Source organism: Prosopis cineraria, unplaced genomic scaffold (assembly GCF_029017545.1).
Source record: "Prosopis cineraria cultivar Desert tree isolate PC_DT_omini unplaced genomic scaffold, ASM2901754v1 PC2, whole genome shotgun sequence".
Taxonomy (NCBI): Eukaryota; Viridiplantae; Streptophyta; class Magnoliopsida; order Fabales; family Fabaceae; genus Prosopis; species Prosopis cineraria.
Window position 1 is genome coordinate 6,018,187 of NW_026555333.1, and position 20,227 is coordinate 6,038,413.

A 20,227-nucleotide genomic window follows, 5' to 3' on the forward strand; every position below is an offset into this window, starting at 1 on the left:
AAAAGTAAATTACATCATAATTAAAATAACGAGTGCTTATCCCGCACCAGAAAGAAACCCTGGCATATATGAACCGAAAAGCAGTTACATTATACTTAAGTAATAGCTTGAAGTGCCTAGATCACTATGGATTTTTGCAACATTCAAAGAAATTGAAGGGAAAGAAAGACTATTTCCAACAGAGCAGAACAAATAAATGTGAGCAATCACTTGTAGATCTCGCAACATTAATTGGTCAGCAAACGAATTGAAGTTTTGGTCCGTCTCGTGTGCGAGGAAGCAATGTGATATTCTTAAAGAACATGTTGATGCAAGGCTAATACACAATTTTCCTCAGCATACAAATATGGGCATCAAATAACTTAAATATTATTAAAACTGTAACATGAGGTTATAAGGCAGACTTCGTACTTCTATAATCAACATAAAAGTAAAAAAGACATGCTGGATAGCCACCACCTATCAGGTTCTACGACATTTCAATGTCCCTCGTATTCTTTCTATTTACTTGGCTTCAAGTTTTTCAGCTGTCTGCAACTATGCAAAGCAAGCAAGTCGAGCCTGTTCCTGGACGTACTTGCCTCTTCAAATTTCAATTCTTCGCCTTTGATCATATATACATTCCCGGGGTCCGGTACGGTAAAATCAGCAGGGTTTCTGTTGATGCTGCATATGTTCGAACCAGAACTTTTTCTCACAGGCATTGAGGTTCCACAAGTATCATGGACTTTGAATTGACGTTGCAGTGAAGTTTCCTTTTCAAGATATGGCCAGTTAAGCTGCTGAGCATTTCCTCTATTATGCATGGCTGAGCCGGAGCTCTTCATCCTATCTTTCATTCCAGACTTGGAGGGAATTCGACCATTGAAACTAGTAGTTCCCACAAATTTATCACCCTGCCCAACAGATGAGGATGCACCAAGCGTAGGAAAGCCAAAACAGCCATGTTGCTTCTCTGATGGGTAGCTTTTACCAAAATAATCAGACGATGGCCGTTTCAGGGAACCAACAAGGGGAGCCTTAGATGTACCTATCTCCAACTTAGCATGGGAATCACCGGGATATAAAGGCCTCTTAAGCATTTGAGCATTGACACTTGTATTGAAGGGTGTACGAGACTGCTTGCTTGCATCCATAAGGTTAAGTAAATGCATGGCAGGTATCGTCTCGTTGGAATACATGTGCTGAGATTCCCTTAGCTTTTGAAGGGGTTCAATCCCATTATGTTTGCAGGGAAATGGGTATTCTGCATTCATCCTGCTCAAGGGTCCGGGAACCCTTCCCCTATTAAGCTTTTCATAGTCAACAGCATTCAAATTTATACGGTTGATGTCAATATCCCTCTTCATGTTCTGCTTCTGCAAATCCTTTGTGCTCGTAGACTGGGAAATAACACTGTTTTTGAAAATATCATATCCCAGGGACACATGATTCGGAGTCAAGGATCCCCAAGCACGAGAAGCCTTGTCATCATCTTGTAAAATAGTTTGATGTAGGCTACATCCTCCCCGGGATTCCAACGCAGGATCAGAGGATCCACACTCTGCAGTAATCCTATTTAACCTATGATTTTGTGCACTACCAAGTTGGCTGGAACTTATAGGTGAAAAATGGAATACACTTGATGGCTTCATTTGGGGCTGGGAGACTTCAATCCCATAGAGGGAAGTTTGAGAGAGACTACTCAGATTCAATGGGTCGCCTTCAGATGAAGAAAAGCAATGAACAGAGTTTCTTTCACGGGACCTTGCATTCTTTCCTCTCATGACCATACTATCATCCCCACGTCTTTCCCTTGCCATTTCCTTCTGGTCACCTTTCAATAATCTATGTTCCCCTTTCCCATTTATAGTGCTGCCAACTTGTGCTTTTCTCTTGATGCTGGATCTTTTCAAGCGCTTTTCTTTTTTAGTATCAGGAAGACCCCTCAAGTACTGAAACTTAGCCATGAAATCTACAATGTCCATGGGTACGTCGTCGTCATCTTCCTCTTCTTCATAGTCATCATCATCATCTCCTGACTCCTGCTCAGAACCCGTGTCTGGTGCTTGATCATTGTATCGGTTAAATATACCCACTCGTTCTAGAGCTCCAGCAGTTTCTTCCATGTTTCTCGCACCAGTTATTTCCTGCAAGAGAATTATTATCATGAGCTGTGGTTCAGTACTAACATGTAACTAGAACTTTACAAGAGGAAATATTGCTACTACCAAGACATCATCAAAAACTTATTAATGAACAGCTAGTAGAATGCTAAGCAACTATAATGTGGCTTAATTATAAATATAGTTTGCTTGCCAATGAGTTAGACTAAAATGCAATTTAGCTTCATATGTGGCCATCTTATTCAAGTCAAAATGGATCAAGCTCACAATGGCAAAGTTCCAAGAAATTGTACAAGTACATACCGGAATAAAAGACTAAGCGCTGGCTCATACTCAGCTCACACAACAAAACAATTGCTATAAAAAATTTAAGGCAGGGGTGCAGGACTGATGGAATAACATGGAAACCATCAAAATCAATTTTCATCATGATTCCATGGTACTCTTAAAGACACAGAAAAAGAGAGGAAAAATCATAAAACAGATCATTGTTCAAACTGAGAAGAATATTTATGCTTTAAAGGGGTTTTTCTTAGCTACTTACTTCAGAACGAACTCTTTTTCTGGAAATATCATCCGTTATGTGCTCGAACGGAATGATTGGCTTTCCAACAACATTGGTTTCCCATTCTTTCCTTACAAACTGATGTGCTATCGAGGTTCCCTCTTGAGAAGGTGATGAGAAAGGTAGCCGATTTTCATTTTCATGGATACGTATTATTTTGTTGTAATCCTGTGTTGCCAAATAACTATTCAGAGAAAGATGCAGTCCCTCTTCCAGACTTTTTTGGATCATTAAACCTTCAGCAGAGTGATTTGGAACAGTTGGCGACATATTTGGCATTACTTTTTCAGTTTTATGTGCAAACGAATTTTCTACTAGCATGCCATTATTTTGGCAACAAACAGAAGGCAATTCTTGATCAGCTTGTAGCATCTTGCCTTTTCCTTTGGAAAATTTGGACTCATTTTCTGTTCTTGGAGCATGCAAAGGAAAATTACTCATCCCTTTCTCCACAAATGCAGGAGCATGAGCAAATTTGGAAGTAGTTCTAGAAGCACACCCGTCATTTGCAAAATCCATTCTGTCCTGATTTTGTTTTTGCTTCCCTTTCTGAGGCTCAGATATCAAGTGATTGCCGACAAATTGGATCTTTTTGTTCTTCTTAATATCCACAGTATGGCTTCTTTCAATTTCTGACTTACACCCGTTGTTCTTCACAAAATCTGGAGTATCTGTTCCAGCAAATACATCTTCAGATCCATTATTCAGAACAGGGTCAATGGTTTTTGTGTTTTCCTTCAAGTTTTCAAGTTCAGTCTCAACCATCTGCTCCTCATCCACAATAAACTTCCGTTTCCTACTCTGAGCAATTTTTGTCAAATCTCCTTGATCATTCACCTGACCCTGGTGAATTGAAGTACCTTCAAATGGGAATCCTTGTACAGCAATTTGCTCAGTTTTTGTCTCACCATTTCCACCTAATAAGTCAGTTAGCAGGCGCACCTTTCGAGGTTTCTTACGATGCAAACCAGTTGACTTTCCAAGATGTTCATCCTGAAATTCATTTTTGACCAAATTATCAGTACTTCCTGGTTTAGTTTCATGACAAGCAACTGAATCTGGTGGAGGCAGTGCAGATGTGTGATCGACTGTTTTGTCTGCCTCAGTAAATATGGTGCCTTTCTCCAACTCTGTACAAGCTTTTTCTGTCTCTTTCAGGCATTGATTATCAGCAAAAGCAGGCTTTCCTCCATCGCAAGTCTCAGCAGAACTCTTGCTCTTATCCTTGCGCTTGAGATTCCCCGTATCAAGCTCAACCTCAAAAACTTCTTTGCCTTCCCCACCTGTCTCAAAAATGCGTATGAGTCGATGTCTTTGAAATCATAATTTCTTTAATATCTAAATATATAATATATATATATATATATAAAGTTGTCACTTCAGATTAAAAGGATCATAAAAAAGTTACTGCTTGACTGATTTCATGCTCTCCAACTGAACCTACCTTTGTTATTTGTCTGTCGTTCCTGTCCCATTTCTTCACAAACTAATGGAGATGAAACACTAGATATTTGATGGTTGAGACCCTCCATACCAATCTCATTGTCTGGAGAAACAAAAAACATGAAATATCAAGCAAAGTATACTGTGAAAAGTGATCAAGATACTTCTGCAGAAATGAGGTTGAGTATACTTATTCTGCTTTCTTCAGCTTCAGCTTTCTTTTCTTTCTCATTGCTAAAGGCTATATGATCGTTTCCATTACCCAGGTTAGTTGAATTGTTAAGATCAATTTCCTTTCCCTCAAAAGTGACAGCAATTGGAGCTTGCTGAGCATCAGAATTGAGAGCTGCAGCACTACAATTGAGGTCTTTTCCCTCATCTTTATGACTGCCTTCAGAAGCACATTCTTGCTGACAGCTTTGACAACTTAATTTTGGTACATCAAATGGTGGGAGCAATGGTAATTGTTCAGACTCATTATGGTTGTCTAGTATTGGAAATGGCCAACACAATTTCCAGTCTTTTTGGCGAATTTCAGATACATATCCGCTGCATTAACAAGACATAAAAGTAATATGGCAACGAAATATTTTCTGAAAGAGAACCAAAAGATAATGAAAAGAAAAAAGATACAGCACTAGCAGTTCAAATTCAATATTTATCCCTAATTCACTGTAAGGAAATTTGTGCACGACTATATAGCATCTAGAACTTACACATTTAGGCATCATTCCATTTAATTCTTTATGATAGTCATCATCGCCACACAATTAATTCACTTCATGGAAGTTGTAAATCACATATATATTATATTGCTAAAAAAATATATCAAGATCGTCCATTTAACTAGGATAATGCGATCCAACTCCAGGCATTAGCTGTAAGATATAAACTAAATGAAGGCAAACAAAGACTACCTGATTTTCAAGCTCCTATGTCAAACATGTCAGACAAGGCTCTACATGCAATCTAAGAAATTATTAAAAGATAGTGATCTGACAAAATTAAAATAATAAGGGATTACCGCATTGAGAAATGTTCACATTTTCCTGGATCAATGCTCTGGTCAAAATAGTCAGTAAGGTCTATAAAGAGTGAATCAATCTTGATATATGATCTCATGAACTCGATCACAGTATAGAATCACTGTTAAAAATGATTCTTCACAACTATGCCTTGCCCGTCTCCAGCTAGAAGCACAAGTGTTGCCCTCTTCACAAACAATTTACATATTAGAATTTTAAATTTTAAAATTAAAAAAATAGAGTCCAGGAATTAAGTCAAGCTATCAATGAATAGCAGTGATCTATATAATCAATGACCAAAACCCAAAAGTATGGTAAAGCAGGCTTCTCAGTAAACTAGAGTTTATACAAAGCTGATAACAAATAAAAGCCGAAAGACAGGCTAATTAGACACTCTAAATTAAAATATAACCAACCAAATCTTCATACAAAGTGATTGGGCACATAAAATGATAAACATCAGCATTATGAGAGTACATAAACCCTAGCTTTCTCATCAATAAATCCAGTCAGTCAGGAGCTCAAAGTTAGTAATCTATCGTTCAAATTACAATACTATATAAACCAGGTCGCCAACCCAACCATCTAGGTTCACCCAAGGTTGGATACCAGGGACTAATAAGTCCAACCATATGCCTAGGGTTTTCTAAATTCCAAGGCAAAACCAATCTTCTTCCAACGCAAATATCATATCACTAAAATCAATAACCAAGAACCCGTCTTAGAAGTTGAATTTTAGATCACAAAACGATGCGCATCGACCCCCCCAATCAAACCTTAGGGTTCAGTGGACAGTACGATTCACCTCTCACCAACTTCGAAATGAGTTGATACCACAAGGACAACAATCCAGATAGCAGTCAAATAGCCAAAAAAGCGTGAAAGGGCCGCAATAAAGCAAAACTCAGCTAATAGAAAAAACAAAAACAAAGTAAAAGCCGAACTGGCCCAACTGCAACAGTACACTGATCCCCAAACCAACATCCAAGAATAGTCCCGATAAACGCGAAACCAATCACCAACTATAAAGTCAGAGAGCAAGAAAGAACAATTTGAAGAAGGAGAACTCACTTGAAGACGCAGCCCCACGATCCAATCCCAGGAAGGCACCGATTCTCAACGCCTCTTGCAAGAAACGAAACCGAAAGACGGAAAATTTGACGGACACGACATCAAGCTTGGCTCCGCAGTTGGATTTATCAGCTGGCCCATACAATTTTGAGTGCGAAAGACACGAAAACCCTAGAGAGAGAAGGAGAGGGATTTTCGATAGTTTCGGGGGGTGAGAAGGAACGTGAGAGAGAGAAGGTGAGATCTTTAATCCTGAGAGGAAGGTGATGTATTTGTTTGATGTACTAAAAAACGCCGTATCATGTCATAATCCATACATATAGAAATTGTTAAGAGAGAGAGAGAATGTCAGAGACAGAAAAGCATCACCCAATTATAAGACGACAAGTGTCAGGAATGTGCGGTTCTTATCACCAGCCATTTATAAATGCGCTGGTGGACGCGAAAGAAACCCTAGATGGGAAGGTTGGGGGAAAAATCAGATACGGTCACTTGCTCGTCGTTTTCACGCTCTCTACCCTTTTTGGTTCTCCATTTAATAATTTGTTCCTGTCCCGTCAACCCAAAAGCCTAAAGGTGCTCATGCTCTCTGCACATTAAAAGGTTCTCATTGGTGCGTGCTGTACACGGAATGTCCCCAAGAGTGGGCGTGGTTCCACAGCGATTTCAAACCCTAGGTTCCATTGTGGAGGGTGAAACGGAGGTGGAAGGGGGTACGTAACCCTAACATCTGCAACGCACATTCATTGGAAGAAGATAAGGTTGGCGCCCTGTAATGTAAGAGTTTTGAGATACTCTGCATGTTGTTATTTTTGGTATGTGTTTAAGTTGTGTAATATTTCGAATTCATGCCAAAGTGTACCTTTTTGTGCATACACTGTGTGTGCATTTCTATAGTTTTCTGAATCAGAAATTTTTAATTGGTATAATTATATTATACATGTATACCGTCTTGATGATTAGTAGCAAGGATGAATCCAAAGTTTATTAGGGGGGATTAATTGAAACTAAAATAAAGAAGAGGGCCAAAATCAATTTTAAACTATTTCACAAATGGACAGTAAAATTTTTATCATAAGGATATATGATATATGATATACGGAGAGTGGGGTCAAGAAACCCTCCAGTAGATCGATCCATCGTAGGGAGATGTAACTAATAAACCTGTTCTTACATGTGAAGAAAAATATTCAGTCTAATCTCTCGGGGTAGGTAGCATAATTATCTTCTTCCCCGTATCATACTACAGAGGACTAAATTTAAAGTTTTATTTACAGTATTCAATTTGGTTATCATTCTTTCATTGTACGTACCTAAGTTTTAATTTAATGAGAATTAACCAAACCTGGATATTTATCCGATCCTAATTCTCACAACAGTATTTTAAAATTACAGTATTATAAATTTGGATTCAGGAAATTTGTATATGCGCATGGACCAATGCAAGATTAGTCAAAGATTAGTTTTTAATGATGCAAGGAATTGGACGAACGGGTTGATATGCATTAATTAAAAAATGGACAGTTTGGCATGTTTTTGACAACTATAAAAATTACAAGTATATTTTTTTTTATTAACAAACAAATGAAACAAAATTCAAACATATATGTATCTTCTATTACAACGACCGAACAATTTTTTTTTTTAACTTTTCCTTCAGGTTTTGACATGTTATTTTAGTTAAATATAATAAATATCAAATATATATGTATCTTCTATTACAACGACCGAACAATATTTCCAATACCAGAAAATGCATCCAATCCATACGCGTCTCATCACTTCTCTTTGTGCTTGTTTTGGGAATTATAGAGAGAAGAATATTTGCTAACGCAGGAAAAGAACCGAGTCATCAAATCACCACAATAAATAAAACACTTCCTTTTCAGTGCTCAAGATAAAATAGTATGTGTAACAATTAACTTCCTCCGAAAGTTTCTTTGCTATATATGAGGATGAGCAAAATTTTGCTTCGAAAGCAGACAAAGGAATAAACCACTGTGGAGCAAGTTTCTTTATGGGTGACATTGACACTTATACGGTGTACTGATTTATTTCATATATTAAATTTAAACTCATATATATATGTATGTATGTATGTATGTATAGAGAGAGGGGGGAAGGGAGGAGAGAGAGAGAAATAGGGATCCCACTGATACAGAACATTCAATTTCATCTGCATTAAAGTTTAGAAAAGCCCAGAACAAAAACTAGTCACAAATTTGTTCGAGCTTTCACTCTATAATCATATACGATAATTCCTACGATTTTCTTTATGAATACTCGGTTTTCTTTTGAGAGATTATCATGTGATATTTGTACATTTCCTTGAAAGATATCTAGCCGGTGTTAATAATTTATTCCCGATATATTTTGCTTTTCTGTGACAGTGTACGAGATTGCGGTTGAATTTTGAGACGGAAATGGCGCATATAAATCTTAAGAAGTGGCAAGATCAGAGGGCCCTATTCATCATTATGCGTATGAATCCATGCGTACTAAAAAAGACTGCAACAAAATATTACAGTACCTGTCCGAACAACATGCCCTCGAATAAAATGAACCATAATTAACCCCGAAGGTTTCATTTTTTTTTAATGATTATATATATGGCGCAATTGATCTAAAAGCTTCGCTTCGACGAAACTTTAATGATTATTTGCATACATACGTGTCCAATGATTCTGATTCAAATCCCCTGTAAGATCGGTTTGATTATCACTTTTATCGACAATTCACTAAACGAAAAGAACTAATAAATTTCCAAAACCCAGGTGAAAAGTTGGCCAAGAATTAAATTTTATCTGAATATTATAATTGTTCGTCTTGTAACTGTGACAGATAGAATGAACCCTTGATCAATCAGCATATTTGAACAGTTACGTATGTATAACTCAAATTCACCTTTTGGTTCCGTTTTAATTGATTAGCGAATTAATGAATCACGCGCCAAGAAAGAAAGCATCGTTCACTTTTTCGTGCGGTGTCTGTTGTGTGTACGTATGTTACGTTACTAAGCCAAGCTATATATTGTGGAACAATCTTTCACTTTAGTGCCAAATACTTCACTTTAATCTCTGTTAATATATATATATATATATATATAGGATAAAGAAGAAAGTGTGAACACAGACACAGTGATATTGAAGCAAGAGTTGTGTGTTGTTTACTATAAAGTGCAGGATTTAAGATCTAGATTCCCCATGAATATATGGCCCTTTTTAAAATTAGGGCTTCTTCCATATTAATTTGTTCAAAAACCGTAAACCAATTTAAAAATGATAGTTTTTGTTTTTGGAGACGTGGAAGACTTCAGGAAGAGGAATAAATATTGTTCGTTTACCGGACAGAGAGACAGGCTTTGTCCCCCACCCACATTTCTTTAAACCTTCCACTCAATGTCTTCTTTTTCCTCTTTTGGTTAGTACAAACTTTCTTTAAAATTACTAGTTTAGTTATATCCTTTTTTTTTAAAATCAAGTCGGTTGTCTCTGACTAAATTAATCAAGAGATGAACTAACATCTTCGCAATGACGATTCTCAATTATATAATCACAAGGTTGCCAGTGCCAACCACTCCACTATGGAATGGCTGATAAAGTTGCGGAACCTAGTACGAGCTCTGATCGGGGACACATTCACTATCATATAAATTATTTTCACTTGTATAATTTAATATACTGTTCATCAGTATTATATATTAATTGATTAAATGCTATCAATTGTGCTAGATAACCTGTGATGATCTAACAAGTAAAATTTATTCGAATAAATATTTTGCGAGAGCTAGATCAGTCTGATGGTTTAAGTACTTACACGCGCACACACACACACATTAACCTAACAACAACAACAATAATTTAAAGTGATGAGGAGCATTTTAATATATATATATATATATATATTTATATATGACTGTCCAGAAGTAGACAAGGAAACCAGTAATTTTTTAGGGATGTCTGTGATTGGTCCCGTTCCATGGATCGATTAACGAATTGAATGAGACGGTATTATCAAGCATGGAACCTCGGTCATGTAAAAGAATGGCAAGGTATTTCCCAGCACCGATGTCAAGAACGTCGATCATGTCTCTGGTCAAAATTTGAACGATGTTTCCTGTGTGCGATCGAGAAGAGTAAGGTTATTATTTATGATGAGAGGTTGATTAGACACGTACAAATATCAAGTTGGGCTATAACACATAATTAACCGTGCTCGTTATGCAGTTCGTTTTTTGAGAAATCATGATTCATGATCTCGCTCTCAATGAAGGTCTCCTCCCACGTAATTCTGTAAGTGAATCAGGAATTAAGTAGAAAGAGAAGCAAAGTTTTACTTCAGTATCTGTATTCTGGGGACGTTCTGCAAGTTTCTGATGCTGTTTTGTGCTTATGCGGGTGTGTGTATCTCATTACCTACATATGGGTGGGTGTTTGTGTGTGTAAGATTAATCGTACTGATAAAACAAAATATGAACTTCTTAAGCACACAAAAATAAGCTGCACGTTGACGACATCATCAATTAAAGGCAAAAATAATTAATAAGACTAAAATACCTATCCATTTTGTAACTTATGCTTTTTTGGGGCTAATTAATTTTAACTTCTAACTTGGGGTCTCGTCTCTTTCCATGTACGATTATGAGTAGAAAGTGGACTTAATTATCATCATATTTGGTAACACGCTTTTGAAAACGGACAAGTCAAGATACTAGGTGTCAATTCTTTTCCCGATGGAAATTTCAATTTCAATTTAAACCATCGTCATATATAATATATAAAATATAAAATATACTTATGTTCATACACGGCATTATTTTACATTATTTGTACAGATGTTACGTAATAGGTTTAGTTAAAAAGAATTAAACTCAATTGAACTTTTTGTTAATTGTTTGAAAAAAAAGTTTGAAAAAAAGTTCAAACCCAAATCCAACTTCACATAAACAAAGTTGAACCTCAATTCCATCTACAGTAAAAGCGAGCATGGGGAAGACCAAAGTGACCGACCCAAAAGTGTGTGTGGAATATTGGTGATCAATTATCGGAATTTAACTCATTTAAGTTATCACGTATTTGAATCTATATGTATTTAATTATATCGTTGCGATGAATTAGTTGTATTCGTATATATCCATTATATAAATCAGCTCCCTGCAAATACACTGATTTGCCACACGAGGTTTGCATTCACCTAAAGATTGTTTAAAATACAATTAGTCTTAAATAGGATGGATGTGTAAGATAAAAGGTTTATATCTCTATTTTTACTTGGTAACTCAGACGCACCAGAAAATTATGTTATTGACAAACCATGCATAAACACTGTTAATACATGAGTTTCATTCCAGCGAGGTCTAAAACTGGAATTTGTTTTCTTTTCTTTTGCTTGTATTTCCGTTGGGAGAATTACATCCAGGTTCACATATACTGATGTTAATGTCTTAGTTCAGTTATTAATGCATCATATAATACAACAACAACAAGCCTTTATCCCATAGGTGGGGTAATGCATCATATAATAATTAATTTATTTGTGGACTTCAATGTAATTTTACCATTTTTATTTGAACATAAATAACGTAACAAAGAACGAGAGTGGTGCCACGTGCGACCATTTCTTATCCTTCGTGCCGCCACTCAGTTTCTCGCACGTGCACTTGTACCCTTCCACGTGCGGCTCAGCTTTTCTTCACCCGCCAGCTCTCTGAAATCCAATGTTTCATCACACGTCTTCGCTACGTAAGAGCAGAATTGGATTCCCTCTATTGAATATTCAAGCTTCTAATTTAAGGGGTCAGTAAATTTGTGACCCGATTATTATTTCTTTGCTTGATTCTTTCTTAGTTCTATTTGAATTACAGGCCACTAAATTGATTAATGTATGTAAATTGGCCAAGTTTGGAGGCAGCGGAAATTGGAATTGATGGGTAAAGCGAATTCGGAAGATAAATATTGCAAGTCCGATCCGGAGGAAAATTAAAGCCCATGATTCGCATGGTCTTAAAAGTGTCCGACGTCTGATGTGTCAATAGTATGTTTTTCTTTCGAGAATGTATCACTCACTTATTAGCGAGATACATTGCATAGACACCGATACATTCCAGAACTATCATACTATCAAACTCTCTGGATTCATCAATATCATTCAACGAAGTGATCGAGCTGCTACTTTTTTGTGAGCTCGTAAAACACAGCGTTTATTTTAAAAAAAAAAAAAGTTGCGCACGGAGAACCGAGATGAAATTGTATCGTTTCACTTAACTTTCACAGCTTGTATGTGAAGCAGAGTTATTATAGATATATATACTTCACCCAATCAGGTATAACTTCACGTACGTGAGAGCTTTTGCCAAGCAAGCTAGGAGTTGAAAGATATATGGTGACGGGGCAGGATCACTCTGCAATATGGACAATGAAAAGTAGCAAAAACAGACATCTTTTCAGTGTAAAATTTTTATGTATCTGCAATTTAATTCATTTGAGAGTCATCTATGTATCGTGTGAGCTCTTGCCCACCAGTAGCTTTCATTTTGCTGCTCTCTCTGCTAAATATGTTGATGGTTTGAAAAAGCCACCATGCATCTTTTCCCACTTGGCCAGACTTTCATGAATGCACTAAGGTCCTAGCTATATACTATATCGCCCCAAAAGATTATTCCTCCCCTTTGAACCTAAAACTAGAAATTAGACCTCAAAATATTTTCCCACAACTATGAATACATGCGCGCAAGCGCATATGGATATCAAGTAATATCATCATGGCTGTTTCTCATAGTAACTCACAGGTGAGATGGAAATTTTTCTTTCCTAGGACAGAAGCAACGTCGAGGTCGGAAGCTTTATATAGCAACAATACCCTCATCTATATGACACGGCATGCCTCATTCACCACAGGAAAGAAAACCATTTCCACGATTTCCTGGTCAGTCAGCGTCACACACTGTCAATATCAATCATAAGTTCATAACACAGAGAAATTAAAGAGCGAATTAAATGTTCATTATATGTTAAGAGGTTGAAGGACCTGTCCTTGGGGGATTGATGTTCATCTTTCTTCTGGACTCCTCAAGAATTGGCAGCACAGATAGGTCAGGAATCGGTGGGTTGCCCTTCTTCTCGTATATGTAATATCCCTTTCCATTGATTTTGCCTATGAAAGTATATGATGCACATATCCAATAATTTCACTTAACTCCAAGGCTTATATCAGGAACATTTGATGGTGATGAAACAGTGTCGTATCTATTATTAACTGCTCATTTCAGTGATTTCTTCACGTCAATTATTGATGCTTGAATATGGATGCTACAAGAAATTTGTGACATGATATATTAATGTATTGTATGAGCACCTTTTCGGCCACTGGTGACCAAAAGATCAAGTGGAGGAGATAGGTATGCGCGATCTGAGAAGGCTTTGTCAATCTCTTTGTTAGCAGCTAGGGCTACTCCATATCCAGTAATGACATGAAACCTGTAAGAAGAGATACTAGATATATTCAAACACAAATTCCTTCAAGTGTCTTGGTTGATTCAATAATAATAACTGGAATGAAGAATCACTCGTAGGGACATAACTGGAAAAGCCCAATTGGATTCCAAATGTGGTGATTACTCTGTCAATCCTAAAGATGTCACGCCCAAATCAGCCACGAAAAAAGCAGCTTGCTTATATGGGAAGAAAGAGCGATTAACAGCAAAAGCAGGGCAGTTCTTGACAACCACAGGTACTTTCTTGAGCTCTCATTTCCAACCATCATAAGATCAGCCACCACATGCGGACTGGTTTTCTCTATCGCTATGATTTCCAGGAGAGGCATGATATGAGCAAGATTGGGTTGCAATTAGCGAGAGAAAATATCAGATATATAACAGTTTTACTTCATATAGATAAATATAAATTATTTGCTTCATTGCTCTGAAAAATTCCCGATGTTTTCTGACCGGAAGAATTGTCTCCTACTATTCAATCTTGAGATCTGGTCTTATTTCCAATTAGATTTAAATCAATGGATGATGTGGTTGACGCCAAGAAAGTGATCAGGACAGTTCTTCTTGACTTCTTCAAATACTGATTGCTTTAGGGACACTTCTTCATAAACAGCCTACAAATTAAATAGTCAATTTTTTTGTAGTGATGAAGCTAAAAATATTACCCTTTCATGATTGCTGTATTTCCACTTCATCTCGATCGACAGATATATTAGCTTGTCAGCTGTGAGTTAACGAAGGCGTGCGAATTGCAATGAAACAGTTTGATTTATGAGGAACCAGAAGGTCAGAGATGAATGAGTGAGAACGATGATATACCTCAATAATCGTCTCCAAGTCTTGGAAGTCTGAGTAATCTGAAACACCTTTAAGCATCGAAAGAGACTTCGCTACTCTATCGTGTCCAAGCTTCCCTTTCCTCATCAGCAGTCCTTCCAGATTTGCTGGCACACGGCAATCCGCATTACTAGTCAAGTGAAAAATGTAATAATCCTTTTGTTTTCATACAATCATTAATACAGAATTTTTATATAATTATAGCTACATATATAACAGATAATATGTCTGTCGGTCGTACATGGACTCATCAGCTGATAGACTAATGAATGAAACACTAAACTTGTATTTTTTGTTATAGCTTTTTGAAGATACTGATCGGCATTTATTTCTTTGAGTATAACATTAATGTTGGCCAAGATGAGAGCAGTGGCAATACAGGAACCCATCAATCCACCACCAATCACCCGAACCTTCTTTATTTTGCGTGGCGTAAGTCCCTCATCAGCAATGCCAGCTGCCTGTATCGTATTTTCTCAACTAAAAACCACGTACTGTTCAATATATATATATATATATGAACTTTGTTTTTCAAATTAATTAAAGATCATGTCATATCATATTAATTATATGCTTGAACGTTACGACGAGAACAAAAGAATGAATATTGTATAGTAAATATCGGAGACTTTGGTTCGGAAAAATTATTGGGAACTTTCCATCGTTGAAATCCAATCACGCAAAAACAAGCTCAAGGTCGCTCGTTGAGCAAAATGTAAGTGAACAAATGCCTTTGCAGTGTCAGAGAGCACCAATTCTTCGAATAACTTTTCCTCCGGCAAAGTTCGTACACAGACACTAGCTATATATATATCACTAAATAAACTCCAAAACTGAAAGCTCTGAAACTTGAATCCCAGAACCAAAAACACTTGAAATGGAACTGACGTGATATGTGTGTGTGTGTGTGTGTGTGTGTGTGTCATGATAACCTCCAGAAACAATACCGTATCTGATGACATCAAGACAGGCCTTGTGATGGGGCTTAGCAGAGTGTGTGTTGAGGAGGCCAAATGGGTGAGCAGTGAACCAAGTTGATCAATTTTGGAGAGTGATTAGGTGCGGCATTTACGTCCCTCAACTATGTCCAGAGCCCAGACAAGCGAAACTAGTAACAGCTCTAGCGCTGATACGACTTCGTCAATCAGCCCTATTCCCTTCCCCTCCCCGTGCTCATCACTCCTATGGGTGATCTGAGCCCTTCATTTTTTTTTTTTTCAAATGATGTCTACTGTTAATTATTTAAAATTATTTTTAAAATATTTTTACATTAAATTTATCAAAATAAAAATTATAAAATATTATAATATTAAATATGAACTGTTAAGAGTATATCTAAATGATCAATTAATTAAAATTATAAAAATTTTAATATTAAATTGGACCTTTTAAATTATATTTGCATTATCTAGAATATATCTGGATAGTACTGAATCATTTAGATTAAATCTGTACTGACATGATAAACAAATTTATTAAAGACTTATATACTTTTTACATATTTTTTTATTTTATAAATATGAAATAAATTAAAAAACTTAAATTTGGACTATTTAGATCTAATCAAGGGTGATGAGTACTGTAATATTTATTCTCTAATAACATAAGAAACAGTCCATATTTAATATTATATTTTTTTATAATTCTTATATATATATATATATATATATTTATAAACATAATGTTAAAATATTTAAAAAATAATTTTAAATTAACGGCAGAGATTATTTGAAAAGAAATGAAGGGTCAAAGCGTGCGGTAATATGCGTTTCCGTGCCTGTGCCTGTGCCTATCTTACATACATATGTGTATATCTAGTTTAAAAAATTTTTAGTGTGGAGGGTTCTTTGGTTCACAAGATTGGCAAGAACAGCGTTACCAGCTTGACCAGACACGAAGGACCTATCTGTGGCAGCTATCACATTTTTGAACTCTTCTAAGTTTACAGAACGGTGTTTGTATAAAGCTTCCTCCAAAGGAACTACTTAAGCTAGTGGGAGAGAATTACTAACAAGCAACATCTTCATTAATTTTTTAAAAAAGTCAATGACACTATTTATAGTCCTATTATTCTTCGAGGTGTTGTGCTCACTCTAAGAGTTAACTGGTCCTGTTACTGTTTAGCTTGGAGCACAGGTGGCCCCATATTGAAGTTATATAATGACAAAATTAAATCTGTAGCCTCCAAATAAAGGTTATATGGATTTACCATCAACAAGTTGACAGCTTTGGAAACTCCAACAAGCCTAGGAAGACGCTGTGTACCTTAGAAAAATAAAAAATAGAATAATGAGTTATAATTAACTACGGATACATCGTATAGTCAGAGCTCAGAGGAAGCTACAATACAAGGTAAGGGTTTTATTCACGTATACGAGTTATTACAAATACCTCCGCATCCAGGAATGACCCCAAAAGTCAGCTCTCAGGAAAACCAAGTTTTGCTTCATGACTAGCAAAACGTGCACTGCATGCCCGCTCACATCCTTATTTAATTCACCAGTAGTACTGTTCCATAATTATATAAAGATCTCTAAATATATATATATATATTGAATTTTATTATTTATAATTTAAGAATAAATATTTTTTAAATTATGTTAATATTTTTTTGTCCATGTGACCACAACCATTACTTTTGAACACGCACGTGCGCGTGCTTGTTTACTTATATTTGTATGCACTGCATTCGTGCATGTAAGCGTGTGTGGAGGCAATGGCAGATTCACATTTGGCCGAGGGTAACAAAATGCACCGCCTCATCTTAAGAAAAATTATAAGTAAGAAAATGATAATTAATTTATTTATGTTATTATAATTTCAGTCTGAGTGTAATTAATTTTTTAAATTATTTAAATTATTGCCGGCAAAAAATTTATTTAAATTATTCTTTTTAAAAGTTATTAATTTTTAAACTAAATTGTTTCACAATGTAACAAACTAATATTTAAATTTTCATTAAAAAAAAGTTATTCGCATTTAATATCTAACTATACTTTAAAGATACATTACACAATTTTTTTTAAAAAAAAAAAGAACTTGCTGTGTGCGTGTACTTTGTGTTTTTTTTTTTTTTTTGGTTGGAAGAATAAAAGAGATTGAAAATGGTTTGTTTGAGAGGAAAAACAAAATCAGATTGATTATCATTGCCAACACAAGACCACGTCCAAGGGCATATCCTTGTATGGCAGCGACCCACAGCTTTTTGCCATCTAAAGTCACCAAAAAGAAAAAGACGATTAATTAAGGTCACTTTTAATCAACGCAGGGCAAGAACTTGCAATTTTAAACAGAATTTTAAAAAAAAATTTAGACCTTCAACAACATTAATTAACCACGAGATCACGAGATAATATGTTTGCTACAATTGAGACGTCACCGGCCTGCAAATCCAGTTGACAACTACAAAGTGGAGGGGAATTGAATTATCAGTCAAACTAACTTCATTAAAAATTTAATTAAAATTGATGCCTAACTAAGGTGAAAAATTTCATGAAATAATTTATTTAGCAAGGGACTCAACTATTTTTTATTACCAGATACATATTATAAACTTGTTATTTTAATTTTTTAAAAAAATTAATTATTTAATCCTTGTAGTTTGACTCAATTATAACTCAATTCTTCAACTTTAATTTATTATAACTTAGTCTTTGAAGTTTTAACTTGGTTATAAATCAATCTCTAAACTTTTTCTCTTATAATTTAGTCCCTAAAGTTTTAATTTCTTAAATATTAGTCTCTATATTTTAAAAAATAAAATTATAAAGATTAAAATTATTTTAAAATTTATTACTAATATTTTAAATTATTAAACACTTTTAATCTTTATAAATATTAAAAATTTAAAATATTTTTAATTTTTATAATTTTATTTTTTAAAATATAGGGACCAATATTTAAAAAGTTAAAATTTTAGAGACTAAATTGTAAGCAACAAAGTTCAAGGATTGATTTACAATTGAGTTAAAATTTTAAGGATTGAATTATAATGAATCAAAGTTCAGGGACTCCATTACAACTAAGTCAAAACTATGAGAATCAAATGATTAATTTTCTTTAATTTTTAATTACCTTTACAATTCTGTATGAAATTATGAGACGTGAAGCAAATTAAATTCATTAAGAATATATTATTATTACCAGTTTTCTGCATAGTCCGCATCGCATTTATGCCCGAACCTCCAGAGAATTTTCCACCGTCACCTTTAATTTTAAGAGTATGACAGAGAGACGATCAGTTAAAATATGGTAAGATTGAGCTCTTCAGATAACGCTTAAAAATTTTGCTCACAAAATATAACATTATTGAAGGAAGGGGGAGAGAAAAGGGCTTAATTTGTTTTCAAATTTTGATGCTAAAGTGAATGCATATTTTTTGTCTTGATGTTGGATGAAAGACAATGCCAAATGCATCTATATTCTACCAAGAAACTAGCTAGAGTATATCATGTATACACCAGACTTAATCAACTTCTATAAGTGGGATACATAAATGAAGCTAAACCGGCAAATTCATCAGAAATCAGGAGAAGCAACCATTAAGAAGAGTTAGCAAGGGAAATTAAAAAGTGAAGACAAAGCTTTACCCGTCAAGTTAATGGCCTTCACACCATCTCTTTCGATCCATTGCTTCCATGTATTTGCTCTTTAGTTCCTCAAGACCTGTAGTTATCACAGACATTAATTACCCAGCAATCTAAAGCACGTATTTGATGACGATGGCCCGTGCATGCTAATTATCAGACAATTAGTACACACTACGTATCTTAACATATATATAAGTATACACATAGTAGTTGGCGTGCTCCGATTCGTTTAATTTGCACAGAGGATGATCATATATTAATTTTCTGGTTGATTGTATATATGGAGCACTATTTCATTTTATACAGAATTGATGAGTAAGGGAAAACTATAAAGTGCATTTGGGAACAACCTAGTTACGTGTTTTCTGGAGAACTAGGACTAGGTAAACTGCATGACAAGAAGATCGAAGAAGAGAATTAAGAAAATTTATATATATGTAGATTGTAGACATACCTCTGAGGGTTAATGCATTTACGGGTGGATTACATAAAGCAATAACAGCAACACCGTCAATCTCAGCCTGCATCTTCACCATCATCATGCTTGATTCAGAACGAGACGAGGCTCGTTTGATCAACTTGTTACTCACTGTGGGGATTATTGAAGCTATTATCACACGTACTCTAAACGCTTTGGAACCAATTCATGTACATAGAACAACGCTGTTAAAGATGTTAGTTAAACTGCGGCACCGCGGCCCACGCCTGCCTTGATTATCTTCCAGTCACTCAATAAATGGTCCACATGTGGCACGCGATAACAGCCGTTTCAATTTAATCAAACAATTATTAGACAGTTTATCACATGATATATAAAAAAGTACAAAATTTCAAATTTGGTTCTTACACTTTGCTTGAGTTGTATAGATGAAGATTAAGAGTTGTTTAAATTTTTTTTTTTAAGAAAAAATACTACTTTTGATTCTTATACTTTGCTTGAGTTTTAGTATAAGTCCTTGTATTTTTTTTTTTTTATGTTTCAGGTCTTTATACTTTTCTCCACCTATAATGTTGATTCCTACATTTTTAAAAAGCTGTTAATGTAGCACAAATGGTATTAATAATGCTGACAGACTTATTAACATCGTTAATTTTGTACT

General features: G+C 35.3%; 1 protein-coding gene and 1 pseudogene across 1 annotated transcript; both read right to left on the minus strand.

Moving 5' to 3' along the window:
• Window positions 1-231: 231 nt before the first annotated feature.
• On the minus strand, window positions 232-6,478 carry LOC129302419 (protein EMBRYONIC FLOWER 1-like). Its single transcript, XM_054941295.1, has 6 exons — window positions 6,210-6,478; window positions 5,138-5,325; window positions 4,304-4,662; window positions 4,115-4,216; window positions 2,650-3,953; window positions 232-2,129 (listed from the first exon to the last, which is right to left on the minus strand). The coding sequence occupies exons 2-6, from the start codon at window positions 5,233-5,235 to the stop codon at window positions 501-503; spliced, it is 3,492 nt and encodes a 1,163-aa protein (XP_054797270.1). The 5' UTR covers window positions 5,236-5,325; window positions 6,210-6,478; the 3' UTR covers window positions 232-500.
• A 6,258-nt stretch (window positions 6,479-12,736) lies between these two features.
• LOC129302024 (peroxisomal fatty acid beta-oxidation multifunctional protein-like) lies at window positions 12,737-19,669 on the minus strand (annotated as a pseudogene).
• Between the last annotated feature and the right edge of the window lie 558 nt (window positions 19,670-20,227).